The sequence below is a fragment of the Ptychodera flava genome, unplaced genomic scaffold (genome assembly GCF_041260155.1).
Source record: "Ptychodera flava strain L36383 unplaced genomic scaffold, AS_Pfla_20210202 Scaffold_33__1_contigs__length_2856901_pilon, whole genome shotgun sequence".
Lineage (NCBI taxonomy): Eukaryota > Metazoa > Hemichordata > Enteropneusta > Ptychoderidae > Ptychodera > Ptychodera flava.
The window spans coordinates 2,435,157-2,455,648 of record NW_027248355.1 but is presented as its reverse complement, the minus strand read 5'-3'; the positions used below and the strand labels follow the sequence as shown (position 1 = coordinate 2,455,648).

General features: G+C 38.8%; 1 protein-coding gene across 6 annotated transcripts in view; it reads left to right on the top strand.

The window, feature by feature from the left end:
- LOC139127588 (uncharacterized) overlaps nt 1-20,492 on the top strand; it is a 35,532-nt gene that overhangs the window by 3,849 nt on the left and 11,191 nt on the right. The window contains exons 1-5 of one of the 6 annotated variants that reach the window (XM_070693494.1): nt 43-224; nt 6,588-6,778; nt 16,933-16,956; nt 17,839-17,868; nt 18,404-18,609. In XM_070693494.1, coding sequence (XP_070549595.1) covers nt 6,618-6,778; nt 16,933-16,956; nt 17,839-17,868; nt 18,404-18,609 — 421 coding nt within the window. In that variant the 5' untranslated portion in view covers nt 43-224; nt 6,588-6,617. Of the gene's footprint in view, nt 1-42; nt 225-6,587; nt 6,779-16,932; nt 16,957-17,838; nt 17,869-18,403; nt 18,610-20,492 lie in introns of those variants that run through there. The other 5 variants (XM_070693495.1, XM_070693492.1, XM_070693497.1 and 2 more) reach the window with 5 other exon arrangements.

Below are 20,492 nucleotides of genomic sequence, written 5' to 3'. Positions count from 1 at the left end.
GTTCATTATTATGCTAATTTTTTTCTGAAGCTACTGGGATCTGATTGGTAGGTACGGTGGATCTGGTGTACGCAGCTGGTAAAGCTCGCGCTGCATAGTCGTTTCAAGGAGACTTCGTCACCTCCCATGGATACCTATGGCTTTTTGGCTTATGGACACTGAGGGTGGTGTAACACGCGAACATTTCTGACAGGAGAGCCGTGACTGAAACACCTCATAATCGGGTAAATATCACCAACTGCGCATTTGTCTTTCGCAAGCAAAATTTTGACGCTTTCGGTCAGTCTGTATCGATAAGCAGTATTTGAACTCCCCCGTCAATACAACTATCTCAAGGACGCGTTGCCAAGCAGGACTTGCGAAGTCTATTCAGGATTACACTTGGGTAAAATAGATTGCCTCTTTCTGAAATATACTCTTTTACCTCACAGTCGGCATAAAATATTGATTTTAAGCGGTAAAAATACAGTTATCGTTCAGGACAGTAACGCGGGTATTACGTCGCATACATTATCGACCTCATCTTAAGGACATGTTCGTAGTTTCCGAGCTGTGCATACTCACCGGCTGCGAGCCAGCCCGCATTGTTGTCTAGAATTTAGACGTAGGTTGGGCCTTAAGCTTTCCGTTCAATTCTCCACGATAAGCAAACGGCCAAACAGATATCTACATTCTAGATTTGCCCATCGGCTGATAGGCTTTCTCGGTAGTGCATTTTCGACACAGATGGATGTCGCTGATTAAAGTTCGGGAAATGATGAAATACATAGTCTTGAAGAGATCAACCTGTATCCGCTTTTTCGGCTGATACTCTACTCCTGTTGACTACTACCTCGGCGATAAGAAAATGCATTTTTCAAAGACAAGCCCACGGGTTCTGCTCGAATTTGATATTTTGCCTTTCAGTATACAGCTCGATCAATACGCCACAGCACCCGTATCTACAGCTTCCTTAGTTTCTATGTAGTCTTTTGTTCAAGACTGTCTGACAACAGACAATCGCTCGATCCGCAAATAACCGTGCCAAGAATAAATTTAGCGGGTATTTTTGCCCTCTTTATGTACTGTGGTGTTGCCTTTTTTGCTATTGAAGCCGATCACGTCCACAAGGAGAACGAACCAAGTCAGAAATGTTCACGTTCAGACACAAAGGTGTTTAGAAATTTCGACTCAAAATGGCCGTATAAACTCAAGCACAAGGAAATAGAATGTGACGTCATCATGCAGATATAAATTCCACTGCGATGTCAATGATACGTCACTCTTTGCTAGTGGTAATGACCTTGCCAGGGAACGACTTTCTGCTTTGGGGTCAAAAATACTGGAACGAATTACAGAGCATACTACGGAGGTACACTTAGCGACTTGGAGATTGTCGAAATTTATTCTTTCAGAACGGTGACTAATAGAATTACTCTCCGGCCTCATTATTGTCCGATATGTTGTTCTGATCATGATCCTCATTATCATGGTAATTGTGTAATAACATTATTATTATTGTTTTTGTTGTTGTTGTTGTTTAGTGCCTTTTTCCTATGCATGCCAATGGATGACTTTTATGTACAGACAAATCGCTCGAATAAAATTCTTCAGGAATGTTTCACATTATACATGTACGTTTGAAGCTCATACTATTACGCATGCGCACACATTGCCACATTTATTATTTGTCCTCTGACTCTGAATGAATACCGGTTGATTATGTTTATGTTGTTGTGAAGAAGTATGTCGTGTAATGTAAACGCATTTGTACAACTGTAGAGCACTCCTCGGGGACAGATATTTGGACTCTCAAACTTTTTTATTTCTTTTTTTGATCTACCACTTGTGGGGGCTCATTTCTAAGCTTTTGTGTAAGGAAACTTTTCATCGGCTTAGTTTTTCGAATTCGATAATTGAAAATTTTATTTTTTTTCTCCGTAAAGTTAACACAGGGATGGCGGCCATGTTGAATTTCAAATATCGGTAAATCTTGAGTAATTTGTTTCTCTAGAGCCAAAATTTGCACGGTGACCCCCGATTTTTACTCTTGATTTTGAAAGAGAATGGTTGAAATATTCTTTGAGGAAAGTTTTGAGCAAATGTTTAAGTCTTTCACCTTCGAGGCGCATACTACCTTAATTGTTCAATGAAATTAATGCCGCTACTCCCGCTGATAGATGAAATACGCAAACTTAAGATAGAATGCGCCTTGGAGACACATACTGTGACTCTCAACTTGTAAAATATTCTATTTGTCTACCGGCTGTGGGGCTCGCTTTGAACCTTACGGAGTAAAAAACGTTTTCACCGGCTTAGTGTGAAACTCAGGATATTAATTATCCCCTATAGAGATACCATGGGGATTCCGGCCATTTTGAATTTCAAATATCGGTAAATATTGGGTAATTTGTGTCCCTACTAGTACAAATTTTTACCGGTGACCCCCGATTTTTATTATTGATTTTGAGAGAAAATGTTTGAAGTTTGCTTGTGGAAAATTTTGGGCAAAATTTTAAGTCTTCCATTTTAGAGTTGTGAACTACATTAAATCATGGAGGATATGCATGCTAATAATGGATTCTAGTGTTTTACAGAAATATCAGAGAAAATAAATCTCATTGAAAATGTCAATTTCAGCAAGGTTGAATGCATTGATATTACTTTTTTTTTGAAATGAGAGTCCGCAATACGATCATTTGCCGTCTTCAGGCTTGTGTAAGCGGTAGATTTGTGCGTGCGGGGAGTGAACGCTATCGGCAGTAGCATTAACGACAGCTTCACTACATCGCGGTCAGGAAAAACAGTTGCAATTACTCTACTATTTTATCGCATTGACTAAATTACTGTTTATTCAAAGACTCGGACCAAGTCAAAGTTTGCTGTTAAGAGCAAATGTGAAGGTCACGGTGCATTTAAACTTTATAATTTACATTGATCATGACTTTGGGGATAGATATGTTCTCCGAGAGCAGGATACTCATCGCGGCGTTTCCCCCCAATAGAGATATGAGTCTTTCCATGCAATCATACAGGGTCGACATGTCAGGCTTCGATGATGTATGAATTGTCATTTGTTCCCAGACAAATATAACAATAGCTCCCCGTTTATTTTAAAAGCAGCCGGCGAGTATACAATAGTTTGGCAGGTGGTGTACGCATGCCCGTGAAAGAGCTCGAGACAAGAATATTAATGCACAAATCTGTATGCATATTCACAGCGATGTAGCTAGTTTCTTTACCAGCACGGCACTGTGCCAGCATGAGCCCTCGATATCCAAATAAATACAAAGATAAATGTTATAAAAGGGAGACTACGAATTTTGGATGATGTGAATGCGCTACTGCCCGGGGGTACTGCTGTAGAAAGACACAGGGGCTTGGCATTAACAATGTGGTATACGCAGGAAGAATATGGTTTTTAGGTTACTCCACACTGAAAACTCTACGCGCCTGTCAAGGTTTTAACCCCTCTCTGGCTTCATGTAGACTTTTGACCAAGGGAATTATGATAAAGATCATCTTTCCACCGCTAGCTACTTTTGGCTGTAGCATGTTTTTGACTCTGAACAGGCACCATTGTCCATTCAGTTTAATCCCCCCCCCCCCGCCCCGATTTAAATTGCAGAGTTATGCTTCGTCCTGTGGAATGTTTAGTTTAACCCTTCATAGTGCTCGAGTCTGAATACCCCTCCCCCGGCCGCAGGGGGTTGGGGTTGGGGTGGGTGTACCTCAGTAGTTTTTCGTTCACCCATTTCTTCTGTGAACTGCAGCTTGGGTGTATTCATTTGGAGGCCTGTGGAGTGAATGAAGTTTGACGTTTACTTGTCATTTCAACCATTGAGTGAACTCATGCTATAGCTGCTATTCGAAATGTAAATATCGATGGAAAGTATATAATCCCGCACATGCCCATGCCATTTTACGGATGGCGAGGTATCCAGACAGGTGTGTTTACTGTGCAAAAGCACCGACGCTGTTGACCCTGGTCAAGTTGCTGCTACAACCTTTTTTTTTAATTTGAGCATCTGTATGACCATCAATAAACACAAAAAAATCCAGTATGACCATCAATGAACACCGTGGCATCCAGTATGACCATCAATGAACACCAAAGAATCCAGGATGACCATCAACAAACATCTAGTGTGACCGCCAATGACATCCCAGCATCCGGCATGACCATCAATGAACATCTCAGCATCCAATAGGACCATCAGTGAACACCGTGGCATCCGGCATGACCATCAATAGAACCACATACCATATTGTAAATACATTAATCAACATCATTGTAACCAATATGGCAATTAATGTATGACCATTAATTAAGACCACAGCATCAAGTGTGACCATAAATTAACACCATGGATTCTGGTATGACCATCAAGGAACAGAACAGCATCGAGTATGACTTATTATTAGGCGTCCAGTGTAGTGTACAAAGTATCCTCCGGTATGTCCGTAAGTGTAGTACATTATGGTATCCAGTATGATGTTGTGGCCATAAATGATGACGTGACATTCATATGATACAGCATTTAGCTAAGGGAGTGACATATGCATGATAAAGAAACCAGAGCGGCCTTCGAGTGACATTTACGTGATATGGCAGTTAGCCTGTAGGAGTTATATGCATGTGACATGGTTTTTGGTGAATATCACAACGCAGGGATTAAAAATGTCAATCCTGACTGTCATTCTTTGAAGCACTGGCTGTGGTAAACGTCAGAAGAAAAACTTTAAAACACAGCAAAGCCTTGTTAAGTGTTCAATTTACATTGAAAGAAGATTGATCGTAAATGGCGAAAACACTCTGAAAAGGTCCACTTGCTATACCTTGATCAGATTTCAATGAGTCATGGTACAGCATCATTTCTGTATGTCAAACCGGCGTCGCCAACATTTCTGAATATCAAGCAGAAGTGTAACGAAATATGAACTGAAAATGCTCACGTGTTTCAGTATATATTGCAGTTGTCTGTATATTTAAACTTCTGCAACTTGTTTGCAATTTCGCTAAAAGTATTCTGATCAACACCATGAACAATATTCACCACAGATTAATTACAACGTCATTAAGTATATATATGTAATTATCTGAACTAAAAAATACTAAAGACACCCTTCTCAATCCCTGGTTCTCGCTATAGCGAATGTGTCATCAGCCCATTAACCGTTTATCATTCTTTTGTTTTCCATTGAATATTTTATCAAGTTCAGATAATTGAGTGGGGGCTTTTAATTATCTTGCCTTGCTCATTCCAAATTCTGGCAGCAATGTCATCCGCTTTGGCCCTGCCAACGCTGTTGCTTGTGTGCCGTACTGCTTTACACGAGGCGCTGTCGTGGTAGCTGTCACTTCCTTGCACAGAGATTACCCCCTTTTTCACATCGATCTGTACACTTTAATAAAAATTGGGTTGAAAAAGCATACCGATGTCGCATTATTTGTGGTCAGTCGTCATGGTTGCTATGACGATCTTATGCTTAACTTGATCGTTGAAGCAGCATATTGTGAGTACTTAATCGTTTATGAAAGCTGCGGCGATAGAAACTTGTGCATTGTCGGAAACTACTTGTATACAATTTACCTATCTCACACCCGGGATATGGCTAATTAGGCCTAAAATATTGCCTTATCTTCAAGAACGTCAATTTAGAAATGTACATCAGTCTCCTTTAACGTCCTTCCTTCCAAAAAACATGCGCAACGCGAGCGGAACAGATTAATGTCGGTCAGGTTCACACGTGTTGAAATGTGTAAACGAATAGTGAAACTGTGATCGTCATATCTTGTCACGTGTCAGAGTTATGGTGGCACAGTCGAACAATCCTGTACTGCCATTTACAGTCCGGTATTTCATTCTTTTAACTAATTACAAAAAAGCTCTCTCGATGTGCATCATTTTTATAAGAGACCTTGTTGGTAAAATGACCCATTACGTGCCTCGGGGACAGATATTTGGACTTTCAAAGTTTTCCAATTCCTTTCTAATCTTCCACTTGTACACATGATCGAATTTAAAACCGTTTTTACAAAGAAAAATATTCACCGTCTTAGCTTTGGAAATTCGAAAAGGTTATTTTTTCGCCATAGAGTTAACAGAGGGTTGGCCCCTATTTTGAATTTCAAATATTGGTAAATATTCGGTAATTTGTGTCTCTGCTACACCACGCTTTGCACTGTAACCCAGTTCTTGATTTGTGAGAGAATGGAGTATTTTCATTGGGGAAATTGTGAGTAACAGTGCGAGTCTTTCACTTTCAAAGCGCATACTACATGGCATGGCACATCCAAGAAATTCTGGCTCTCCACGTTTTGCCTCCATTAACCTTTTCTGACAAACATCACGGAACACGTATCCTTTCTGTTTAGTTACTCGTGGCGTTCCTTGAGGAGGCGAGAACGTCATCTCTATACCTGAGATGGTACGCGAATACACTCTGAACACCATCTGCCTGACACGTGGTGAACATTAAATTGGTCAAGGTTGACATTAGCGTGGCCGTCCCTGCCCAATAGAATGGAATCTTCTATACCTATTTTTAAAACATTTGAGGTTGTATCCCGCATGTTCATTATGTGTTCTGTATTTCATTTTCAGCAGGCAACGACTGAGGGGAGAGACAAAAAAATGACCAACAGACGAATCGTCGCTAATGCTTTCATCATACTGTCCAGCTTTTCAATCGGGTACTTCCTAGCTAACTTAGGAGTGGTACAAAAACAATACACTATGCCTACGGACGCTACAATCGACCAGAAGGCTGTGAACGTAGCCGAGCTTTACCAGAGGTAAGTAACACGCTGTATCATAAATAAGACAAAACAAGTCTTGCCTCCAATCATGTGTGCAGTTAAAAATGGTGAGGTATAGCGGTTTTATCGTCTTCTTTTTTGTTACTTCGTAAGATCAAAATAACCGAAACAAAAACGACAAAACAGGAAATGTTAAAGCGCATCTGCAAACTTCACACAGAGCAAGATAACGACTAGTTCGATGTTCAGAACTGCACAATGTGTACATCAGACGGGTATTACATGTTACGCTGCCAGCCTTTTACTGCTATTTTTAGTCATCTTTTCGAACGAACGCGATGTGTTCCTGCTCAATCAGCACGTGAGCGCATGAAAACAGACGCGCCATGAAAATATGCTCCGGCCGAATGGGTCACTTTTTAACGAAAAAATCCCTAAACATAGGTCGATTTTTATCCCAAAAAAAACCCTTAGCATGGGTCAATAACAAAGCAAATGTCCTATGCTTCCGGAAAACTGTCACGTGCAACGGAATAAAGGTGAAATTCCTAAACTTTGCAAAGCACATCCCTAACAGTTGGCCATATTTTCGGAATATACATAGGTTGATGTAATTGGCAATTGGCCAGCACATCCCCGTATGAAAATATCAGGTGTAGGCCTACCCCTCCTTGGTGCCAATAACACGATTGCTGTTTTATTGTGATCGAGATCGATCGTCTAAACCTAGACTTTTATTCATAATTTCATCATTGATGATTGTTTACTGCTTTCAAACTTTAAAGGGCCATTATTGGTAACTTTTGACCATTTTTTACCTCGGAAAATTCCATGTTGGAGGCTCACATTTGTTGCAAAATGTTGTTTTACGAAGAAACAAACATGATTAGCGATGTTATAGCCACATAAAACTGCTTATTTTTGTTCAAACGTGTTGCCCTTCCGAGCTCGTTTGTTGACGTCTGGCATGTACAAGTTCACGCTTATTGCGGGATCAAAACAACATTGCGTCGTGGATTGCCAGACATCTGGCTACGCAACGTGCTCGGACAATGGACTACGACGTAAGTACCGGGCATAAGTAATGAATATTTATTTTGAAATTGCTGTAAATGGCTCGCACAGGTGCAGAAGAATGCCTACGTTGCAATCCGCGTGTCAACAGAGTTTGTATTTCTGTCCGGACAAAAATTGAAATTTTCGTGGTAAAATCACATGTTATTTAGTTGTAGGGCACGTAATGTTTCCGAATAATATGCGATTCGTTGTTATTTGACAGGCTTTTCAACATGAGCCAGTGCTCATTTCAATCAAAACTAACGGAAAAATCGCCAGAAGATACAGCTAATGGAACTTTAAAAACATGAACATCAAATTGCACTAGTATCCGTGGAGACTGAACCGCAAATACGTCGTTGGCTGTTATTTTCGATGCGTACACTCCACGTCATGCACGTCACCAAAGCTGAATGTCAGGCGATATTTTATTTTCCAAGGGATCATTATTTCTAGAAACAACAGCAAATTCACATGTCGCTACACTATGCGCTTGGGACACCCTCAAATAACAAATGGACATCTTTGCTTACTGTGTTTTGTGCGCGATTTCCGCGCAGTCAGTAACTTTTTCAAAGCAGACAATGGCTCGAAATGTGCAATTTGCGCAATGGCGCAGACGAGAGAAAACCCTGTCAGAATCTCTTTTTTTAAATATAAAATTTCAACCACTATGAACGTAATATTATAAATGATTATCACATGAACTGGCCCGTATCTCCACCTGTGTGACGTACACCAGCACAGATAAGAAATCCATATTACCGCTGTTGTACGTCATCAACCGGAACTTTTTTCTGCAATGGTACCGTTCGTACATGCACGTTGCCACACAGACCGATTTGTCGTGATCGATGCCGTGCTCTCATGACATTTTGACAAAAAGGTGACCCGATAAATCAAGATATGGAAATATAGAAGGCATGTCCAACGACATTTCGAGTCGCTAAAGCTTCAGCTATTCCCAAGAATCGAATGAGGATACCATCGATCGTTATAATGGCTAAGCAACGTCACAGCTCAAGTGGTAAGGCTAAAAGTGGACGTCGTCGAACCTGGCGATCGCCAAGCGACGTCGTACCTGGCGATCGAGGTTGGCGATAAACCCGAAATACACACCTCAACGAAAGTTCAACTTAATAAATGAGTACCGTATTATCTTCGGGAAAGCGACATAGAAGGCACAAGCATAAAGTTATTTTACGAACAACGATAAATTTCCTTCATCACCCAAATTATTCCGTCGTTTCTCGATCGGAATCAAACCTGCAGCGTAAGTGAAAACATATAAGCTGTCGACCTACAGTGCAGCGCCGTAGAATCCGATGTATTTCGAAAGTTGACTAGGAAAACACTCACAACAGAACAGAGTTCCCGTCAAGTAACAAAATTGGGATGTACCTACGGGCGATATATGTGTCGCAGCAAACATCAAAATCCGTAAGACGAAAAATTGACGACCGAGATGGCCACCGGCGAAGACCGGTGACGGCAGTGCCCACTACAACTTACAAGCGTACACTCTGTGTGTGTCATCGATCTGAAACTTTCGGGCTCGCCTAAGGTCGTAAACTTGTGATATTTTAATATCCACAGCATCTCTAAGAATGGTAACTACTGTTTCGATCGTGTCGTTGCATTAGTTTCATAAATATAATTGTAAATATTCTGAATAAGTCAAAATACTATGGTTATCTGTCGCTAGCGCGGTGAAAGTCATGTCCGCCGATGGTAGACTTGCCCTGGCAGAGGTCCAGCGCGAGACAATGATTGACATGCGCATGTGACCGAATCCGTATGTCTGATTGGTGGAGATACCATTTCATGTATCAAAAGTTCAGCTTAATCGGATTTATGAATGAAAGTATGCCTGTAAACATTCGCACATCTCCTGGGTGACGGACCGCTTTACCCAATAAATGAAAGTAATCCGCGTAAGGAAAAACACAAAATCGCGATAAAAACCATGCAATTTGTTACAATAATTTTGATCCATCCACATCAAAGAAAAATAAGAAGACTGTTCATGTGATAAATATATAATCCCATGGAATTTTTCTCTGTTTGACGTCATCGTACGCGTATACTCGTGTTTTTCGCGGAGCCGTACAACTTCGAGCCGAAACACTCGTATACGATGACGTCAAACAGAGAAAAATACCATGGGATTATATATAGTAATGCATGCGTCGACAAGCACTGTTTGGCTTTCTGCTCAGCGTCGTGGTAATATTCAATAAGTGTAATTAATCCGTGATGTGAAACGGAAATGAGTATATGATATGAAAACCAGGTTCACTTTATTTTATGAAACCGGCAATAAATAATTTGAGGATAATAATTTTGCATCGGGGCTCTGAACCCAGAGGTAATGATTAAAAACTTGAACAAGGGTGCCATTTATGGACCACTTTACTCCGGTACCCACTCACATAGTTATACCAGCTTTAAGACCGACATCTATCGCTATTCTCCACGCATTAAACAGACTCCCCGATATACTTTCAAGTGAAATACTTTCAGTCTTATTCGGGTTGCGCATCGGTATTTTTGCAAGGCGTCGAATATAGTGGCGTTTTCGTAAAACAATGTACCAACAATTTACAACTTCTGTGAGATTATCTTAGTTTTGTTGTCAGGTAAGAGTCCTATTGCGATGTATTTTTCCATGTACATCGATGTAATCACAAGTACATCACAAGTAATTTCAATTTGCCAGCGACACATATCGCAATTCTAAGCCCTTCACAGGATTATAACCCAGATGTTGATGACCCACCAGTAAATGTTTGCGTATTGACTATAGTGGCGAATATCTGTTAACCAGCACATAAATAGTCACAGACCGTATTGCGTATTGGTAAAACGTCTTTCATTCAAAATATTTTGATTGCACTTTGAATACTGAGTGATAAGTTACTGCTACCAAAACCTAGGATGCGAGGTCAGGGCAGTATTTTTAGTTATAATTATGAAGCGATGTTCTGTCGTGCATTCTGGATAGTTCGTGCTCGCTGACACCTGTGGATTGTGGCACGGGTAGAGCTCGTGTGAATAATATACCTCTGTGTGTGTGTGTGGTGTGTGTGTGTGTCTGTGTGTGTGTGACGCTTTTTGTTAGCGCGCGACAAATATTTTGAATGATGCCGCTACAACACAGGTCCCGCTGCCGCAGTTGAACACCGTCGATCAATCACTGTGATGTCCCGAAAACAAAAGGTAGAATGTTGAAAATTTGTGTCATGCTTTGTGACTACTTAATCCTAAAGCTTAAAGGGCGGTGGTCGTCGGATCGGCGCTCAAAGGTCGCTAGGGACCCCTACGACCGATATAAACACTGTATCCAAGGTACGTTGGCGATTGATGAAAGTTAAAACATGTTTGTCTCAATGTACATTGTTAAATTTAAATGTCGCAGCTATTTTGACATGATGCATCTATATATAGTGCATGAAATACAATGTTTGTAATCAAGAAAGTTGCACATGCGCATTTCCGACCACCACCTCTCTTTAAGGTGAAAATATTTTGATTGCACTTTGAATACTGAGTAATAAGTTACTGCTACCAAAACCTTGGATGCGAGGTCAGGGCAGTATTTTTAGTTATAATTATGAAGCGATGTGAAAGACTCAGACATTTGTTCAACATTTCCTCAAATAAACTTTCGACAATTCTCTTACCAAAGCAAGAATAAAAATCAGGGGTCACGGCGGAAATTTTGGTACTAGAGAGATAAATTACGAAAAATTTGGTGATATTTAAAATTCAAAATGGCTGCCATCCATGTCTTAGCTCTACGGTGGAAAATAAAATTCTCGATTTTCGAAAAACTAAGACGGTGAATACTTTTCTTTAATCAAGAGCTTTAAAATGAGCCCACACAAGTGGTAAGTCAGAAGAGAATTGATAATTTGGAAGCCCCAAATTTCTGTCCCCGAGGCGTGTTCTACCTTAGTAAAGGGTGAACAAATGGAAGAGTTAAATTTTTAATTTAATTTTTTGTTATGCATTATAACCAGAAAGCTAAGAACATTCGTACTTTAAATTAAGTACCATCTTGTATCGATAGTTACAAGAGGGTACAACACCCTTTGGAGAAACATGCCGTTCAGAACGTTAATATTTTAATGAATACCATCTTGTCACAATAGTACCCTGCGAGACCATGGGGAGGGGTGGAATAAAATTGTGCGCTCTGCTGTCTTTTGCACTGCCGGCCAGCTGCACTACATTTGCAGGGTCTCAACCGTTCTCGAGCGCTTTTGATTGGGGCCTAAAGAAGGACACAGGAATCGTTCTATACGACTGATCTCGACTAATTGTATCTGTAGCCGAGTTAGAGGTCACGGACCAGTACCAGTATTTATTCAATTCAAAGCAATGTTGACTACACAGTGTACAATACTTTTGGCACCCGTATGCTAGACACCCTGATTGTCTAAGTATCTGGCATGTTCAAATAGGCAGAATTCATATTCCTCGTCATTGGGACGTTCGACAAAACAGACAAAATTGTGACAAAGTAGAGATACTTTTGTGAATAAACGGGGAGGAATGTAGACTTAAACCCTCTCTGGTTTTCAAACAAAAACCTGAGAGAGAGAGAGAGAGAGAGAGAGAGAGAGAGAGAGAGAGAGAGAGAGAGAGAAACGTCATGTCAATACCGAATTGAATAACTAGCCTTTTTCAATATGAGGACATCTGTGCAGACTATAATACGGTGGTTTCAATCGGGTTCGAACTCACAACGTACTGTACCCAATCACCTAATACGTACATAGGTACGTACGTACGGTACCAATGATTATTGCTGTCTTTCCATGTTTACCTCCACAACATTCTGAAGCGCACTCTCAACCTTTAAAAATAAACGAATCTCGTTCTTTAAATTTAATAATGGCATGGCTGTACATTTAAGAGTATAATTTGTCAGATTTTTAAAAAAGGTATTAACATTTGAAGGAATTTATGTTAAATTATTACTTCTATATTTTGACCTTTTAATGCAAAAGGTTATTTTTTGTTCATTTGGAGTATTCATAAGGTATTTTAATCCTTTTAGGGACCAGATGTTTGGTCAAATGACTCTCTTTCACGGATTGACATGATGAATAAAAACGCATGAATACCTAATGTTCCTTGATAGCACAACCACTAATAAGGCTTAGTTGATGTCAGTAAATTCAAAATTCAAAGAGATTTGTCAGACCTGACTGATTAATCGTTTGTTGTGTGCCATAACACGAAATGTATGTACATTTGTATCGTCTTTTCTGACATAAAAGCGATGTAGGTCAGACTCAATGTAAAGAGAGTTTGTAGACTAGCTGTATTTGAATTCATATCCGGTAGATTTAGTCCGGCAGCCAAGTCAACTTTTCTCACCCAACCTTTTTTTAACCTCTTACGTTTTTCAAACCAAATTTTGCTTGTGAACATCATCACATAGAAAAAATGTTACCGTCACTCTGTCAGCTTTGGGCACTTTGAGATAATGAGCATAAACAAAATGGCGGCCAAAATATCACAGATTTCCCAAGGAAATAAAAATAGAAATACAAATAGACTTCATATGGTGAAACTCTGCATATTTTTCTTAGTGCCACAATAGAAATAAGTTCGTAATCGTAATTAATCATATTTGAATCCTGATTTGCATAAATTAAATTTTGCTTATTTCATAGCACAGTGTTTTTTGACATAATAACTTAAAACGCACAAATACATATAGCGGAGCTAGAGCAAATTAGAGTTATTTCTCGGCGAAACATTTTATTGAATGATATAAAATATGTTACTTAGCATGAGTATTAATACCTTCATCACTTAGAGATAAAAAAGTTAGCTACCAACAATTTCCAGATGGTCGCCATTTAGCTGTCATTTTCCTGTATCCCCCCCCCCGTGCATGAATTTAAATGTAGTTGAAAGCATAGAACAACATTAAACGAACAAAATGACAATTTGTATGTTTTTCGTACTTTTGCACTTGATTTTCAGGATATGAAAGATTTGCATTGTGATTTATTTATTTTACTACAGAAAACACGCGTATTAGAGGACTTTATTCAATGTAACGTTCGCATACACACTGAAAAAGTGAACTTTTTAAGTTTGCAGATTTTTGTGCTTGAGAAACACATTACGAGGATTGATAAACAATTCAAATTCAAATATATGTGACAATTTCAAATTCATTATATATATATTCGATTTTAATAAGACAGTTAAAATTGCATTTACTTAAACATCTTAAAAAGTAAGCGGTAGATCAGAAACATATTGTATAACTCTAGAGTCCCAATATTTTTTCTTAGCCAGGATATTCTACGTTAATTATTATAACGGGGAATTATCAACATTTTTCATGACTTTTCCATATTTGCCCTGTGTGATAGGATCATCCATAATAGATGCAGTTAGTCATGCTCTTCATATTTGATTGAAAGAAAAAAGTACGTAATATAGGAATAAAAATCGAACAAGATAAAATACCTTCAGAAGAAACCAATGTAGACAACAGTGCAATGATCGATACACTTGACGTACACAAATGCATTGCGTGTTGAAGCGAGTAAATTCGTTGGTAAAGCATTAAACCGAGTATAATGACTAAATAGTTGAACCATATAGAGAATACATGTGGCAAACATGATTGGAACTGAATAGTGATAATTAAAAAGGAGTTAGTATAACAAAAGTGTAACGAAATCAAACATTTTACAGCTAAATTTTTACAAAATGATAGAATAGTGCAAAAAATGGATGTAATGTTTCATCGAACCGTTTATTTTTGTGTACATATTATGAAACGACACAAAACACATAACATCTGTGATTGATGATTTTTTAAGTCAGAGCATTAATAAAATGTCCCTGACCTTTTCGTCAGTTGTAGCTTAATTAACGCTGAATGTAGTCAGGGCGTTTTTGAAGGACCCTATAGCAAATTGATGAGAAAAACAGTCCATTTTGGTTTCCTATTACGGTATATATTATGTTCTTTTAATTGGGTAATGGTATTTGTCAGTGAGTTTTTCTCAATATTTTGGTTACCGTAGAAGCATGATGATAAAATTTCAGAAAACTCGAAGTCATCTGAGCTAAATTTTAACACTTTATGGCAAGATAGCAGTCCTACATCTTGAGGAAATAAGGTAGGAGATAGTTGTGTGAATCATGACAATTCTCTATTTTTAAATAGTTAAAATAGTTTTTTAAAAAGTATTAAAGGGGAATTAAACCGTGATCTTGTAACAGAATGGCGCCTCACTCCTCATCCATAGCTTAAGAAGACTAAATTTTATACCAGTCGAGACTGAGCGTTGGAGGCACTACTGAAGTATATCTTACCCTTTATTGCTTGTATGAGATGCTCTTTTGGAATAATCAAGGTGGCAGCCAGCTCTTTACTCTTCTTTATATTAAAGGGACAAAGTCGGCCATTTTTCAGGAAATTTTGTTTGATACGAGATGCTACTTATATTGTTTGACGTGTTGAAAGATATTGAATGAATGGGTGACCATGCATATATTGGATCCCGCTTTTAAACAATTTTGAAATTAAATTAAATTATGGCGGAAATGAATTAATGGTCATTTTCACGATGGTTTTATGTATCGTGTGACAGAATATTGAGAGAGAGAGAGAGAGAGAGAGAGAGAGAGAGAGAGAGAGAGAGAGAGAGAGAGAGAGAGAGAGAGAGAGAGGGGGGGGGGAGAGAGAGAGAGAGAGAGAGAGAGAGAGAGAGAGAGAGAGAGAGAGAGAGAGAGAGAGAGAGAGAGAGAGAGAGAGAGAGAGCATGTTACGGAGGTAACATTCCTATGAGAATTATCTGACACAAACGTTAATGCACGCACCAATCAGTCGTTAACACAAAGGCAGATTCGATATTTATGATCAATACACCAGGATCTAAATAAGAAGTCGATTTGCATTCAAAGCAGACACACCTAATTGGCGACGCGATAATAATTGTTTTTACCAGCCTTTTTTTCGAAGGTAAATCAGTTGCAATGTTTTATACGGCTTTGTTAGACCTTTGCCTTAAAGGCAGTATCATCACTGAGTGCTATAAGTAAATCATGAGTTGCACGATCACGTAGTGGCGTATTGATATTTAGGTTTGGATTATTTTCTCCCTTAGACCCTCTCTATTTTGATGATTGAAATCCCGCCTTTAATTTGTTGTTTGAGAACCCTTGCCTCTATGGGAGGATAACGAAAGACGTTCCCGCTAGCGCTCAACACCAACACAGATATAAGAGAATCTGCGTCTTGGGCGAAAGATATGCCAGTGTCATCTGTTTACCAAAAGTAAATACTATGTAGTTGAAACGAACTTCAGATATTTATGAGGTGAATACTTTGAAGCAGGTCATCGAAGCAAGCCAAACTATTTATCCCCAGGACTGAAGTCTCCCTTCTTTTATCTCCATTCCTGGCAACTTAATTGTAGCACGCATCTGAGGCACATCTGCCGTTAATTGTATTTCGAGATATCTAATCATATGCTAGTTTACTAAAAACGTACGGCCAAGAATTTGAATACGCCCGTAACAAAATTAAATCATAGTTTTACCAGAGTTAATCAGATGGCTTAAGTTCGACTTCAGGTGTGGGCCAAAGAGAGGGTCACCTGATCTCGACAGCAAAATCAATGTATTACGATTCCACAAGTCACTTTCGATCAAGTCATTTTTGGTGCCTGCGTCGATGAGTGAAAAGCGTTTATCAAGTGTTGTCTATTTTGGATTCGTTTTAAAGGGTGGGGTTTTATACAACGGGACAAGTTGCCATTGGTTGCACTTTTTTGTAGACGATATGAGAGAGAGAGACGGACAGACAGACAGACAGACACAGAGAAAGACAGTGAGAGCCAGACAGAGAAGGGTGGTAGACAGAGGTGCTCCCTTCATGTACATACATTTGAATATAAGCGACCAATTACATGGTCATATCAGTGGAGGCGTAGTATCATAGCTGTATTTAATTTTTGTTCACATGGAGTTTGCGATTTGGCATCCGACATAATTACAAGTACCAATTTTCTGTCGCATAAAGTCTATATGCAAAACTATTTGCTTCTAATTTTTCTGTTTTCTTGCTTCCCTTTACATCCGCGGCATAGCAATGGACAGACAAGAACTGCATTGTAAGAATACGTCATTGCTAGTATCAGTAGTAGTAGAAGAGGTAGTAGAAGTAGTAGTAGTGGCAGATGTGCTCGTAGTAGTAGTAGTAGAAGAAGAAGAAGAAGAAGAAGAAGAAGAAAAGCAGTACATAGTAGTGCATGCAAATCATGAGCAACTTTCAACGTTAATTTGTAACTTTTGTCACTTATACCACAGACAAATAGAGAAACAGACTAGCAACGCGGCATGCCTTTTGTTCCATGGTCGTCTCGGTAGACTATGGCCTTTTCATATTAAAATGAGCTTCAAAGGTGTTAAACGTTTTGGAGACTTTGTTTGTGGTTGATAATTGCACGAGATTATGCGAAAAATACGACGAGATGGCATCATGCTGCCAGTCGCGTAGCAACCATAGGTACTTTGTGAGCTCTCAGGGCAGAAGCACTGCTTCACGCCAATCAAAACATAACACGCCAGCAGTTTCATAAATATGCCCTTCCTTGACGAAAACCAGACATTATCGATAAAAGACTTTCAAATTTGGTTCAAACACACTCATTATATATTCATAAAATATGAGAGGATTTTTTAGAATGGTAAAACTCACTTTCCTGAAGCTCAAAACACTCCAATTCCGCTCAGCACCACACGACAACAACAACACAAACTTTGCCGAATATACTTTCTCTTAACAATTGGCAAAAATCCGAAAATTACGGAAGGATGCATGGTCGGCACTCTTCTGAAGAGAGAGGCGAGAGCTACCTGAGGCGAGGCGAACATTGGTGGGTTACGTAACCGCTTTACGCCTTGAACAATACCCGTTGCTAGTCTGTTTCTCTATTTGTCTGTGCTTATACGCGGCGAATTTTTACCGTTTTCTTGCTTTCCTTTACACCTAGGTACAGCAATGGACAGACAGAAACTATATTGTAAGCATGTTACATTACTTTTATCAGTAGTAGTAGTAGTAGTAGTAGTAGTAGTAGTAGTAGTAGAGAAACAGTATATAGGCCATTCAAATCATGAGCAATTTTTAACAGCATATTGCAAAATTTTGTCTTATCCCCGCCACGTCTATTTGTTAGTAAATCATAGAATTCGCACACTTCAAGAAGGTTATATGTTTGCTGCAATTTGCATTTGTGACATGAGCACATAACTCCCTTGTAGGAACTCTTTCCAGTACTCTGACGCCACTTCTCATAATATATAGTAATCTTTCCCCACTCATGTTTTTTCATAGTTCTCCTATATGCTATTATAAATTGATTATTCAATTGATGAACCGAAGCATGTAATCGCGTTTTAATTAAATAATTGATTAATTAATCAATAATTCTTTAGCTTGCTACCTAACTTATTAAGATTAATTCGTTCTTTCGATCATTCATTCATTCATTTATTTATTCATTCATTCATTCGCTCACTCATTTATTGACTAAACTTTACGTTTACTTAATGTAGACCAAAACCTGGACCAAGAAAGATATTGCTTGATTGCGGAGCCAACGTTGCTTCAACTGTCAACCTTTTCCGAGAAGCTTACCCGGATGCAGACGATTACATCATTCACTCGTTCGAGATCGACGCCGATTTGGCGCCATATTTTGCCTATTTCCGCGGGAAAGGCCATGTCCTTCACTGTCCCGTTGGTGTGGCTGATAAGGACGGTAGGTTAACTTACCAGATACGAAGGAATGCACAACAGTTTCTTGGAAGATGGCTGTCGGTAATAAAACAAAATTAATGTAATATTAGGGCTCAGTTAAATCATGGATGTAAAAAATAGATTTTTTACATCCATGGTTAAATGATCCTGGGGAATTAATGTGCGCTATTCACGCTTTTCAATTGGGCGCTTCCCGCCTATACCGGTAGGTTTTCAGAGAAAATTAAGAAAACTAACACAATGTTAACACTATTACAAATACAAATATAGCTGCAAAACAGCAATTAAGGGTTTCCAAGAAAAATGAGCAAATGGTCAATTAGTTATACTCGTTTACCAAAATTACACCTTCAGCTAAATAGGATAACTGAAAATGAGATACATGCACAATTAATGAGGTCAAAGAAGTCGCGGGTCATCTAACATTTAAGCTAGAAACATTTTCCAAAATTCATCCCTGTGTACAAAACATCTGATGTCTAGCTCTATTTGCTAGCCTATAATTACATATGCGGATATTTAATAGGGTACAGGATGTTAAAAGGTATCCAATGATGCAGAAGGTGTAGCACTTTATAGGTAAATACACGTAATTCTAAGGTCAAAGGTCATCGAGGTCACATGAAATTTTGTTAAAAGTTTTATCAAAAAGTTATACCTGTGTACCAGAAATCACACCTATAGCTCTATTGGCTAGCCAAGAAGTCGATATGCTCATAAATAGCGAGGTATAGGATGTTGCTTCATAAGGTCTCCCATCATACTAAATATGAAAGGTGTAGAACCTACGGTTAATGGTTGATAGGTATAAAGGTATAGTTGAGGTCAGAGGTGATCTAAGTCAGGTGACATTTAGTCAAAAGAAATTTATCCAATAGTTATCCATGTATACCCAAAATCAGACCTCTGGCCCCATTTACAAGCCCAGAATTAAATAGATGCATATTTCATAAGGTACCTTAAATCGGATCAGTTTCTACAGCAGATTTCATCAAATTTGGTGCATTTATTTCGGAGTTTTATGACTAAATACAAAACTTCATAAATATGCAAATGAGCTATTTATTAAGTTGGCACTGCCCAATGCTTCTCAGCACAATTGGATATTTATCAGATCAATTTCTTTAGCAGGTTTCATTAAATTAGGTGAGCTAATTTCAGAGTTGCATACCTAATTACAAGTTGATTCAATATGCATCACACACTAAATGCTTTACACCACAGTTAGATATCTGTCGGATCAGTATCTGCTGCAGCTTTCATCAAATTTGGTGTAGTTATTTCGGAGTTATACGACGAATTACAAAACTTTATAAAATATGATAATGAGCTACTTATTGACTTGACACTGCCCGATGCTTCTAAGTACAATTAGATATATATCAGATCAATTTTTGTTGCATGTATCATTAAATTTTGTGCAGGAATTCAGAGTCATGTCACCAAGTACAAAAGTTCATTAAATATGCAAATGAGCATGTAATTGATATGACACTCACAGTATCACTATAATGTTTTGAGATTGTCATTCATGAAATTTTGTATAGTATTTCTTAATATATGTCGATACTGTCATTACTGTCTCCATAGGGAAATCGTAATGAAAATAGAATGATATGTCATAAGTTCATTAATATGCAGTCCACACAAACCAAAATCTAATTAGTTTTGCAGTTAGCATATGGTACCTGTCTTCCTAACCTGACTTAAATCTTTTCAGGCGTTTATGAGTTATCGTGTAAACAGACAGACAGACAGACAGACAGACACACACACACACACACACACACACTCACACGGACAGACAGACAAGGCTATGACATTTGCTTACGTGTGTGAAGAAGTAAAGTAAAAAACAGAACGATTACAATAGGGTTTCGAGAC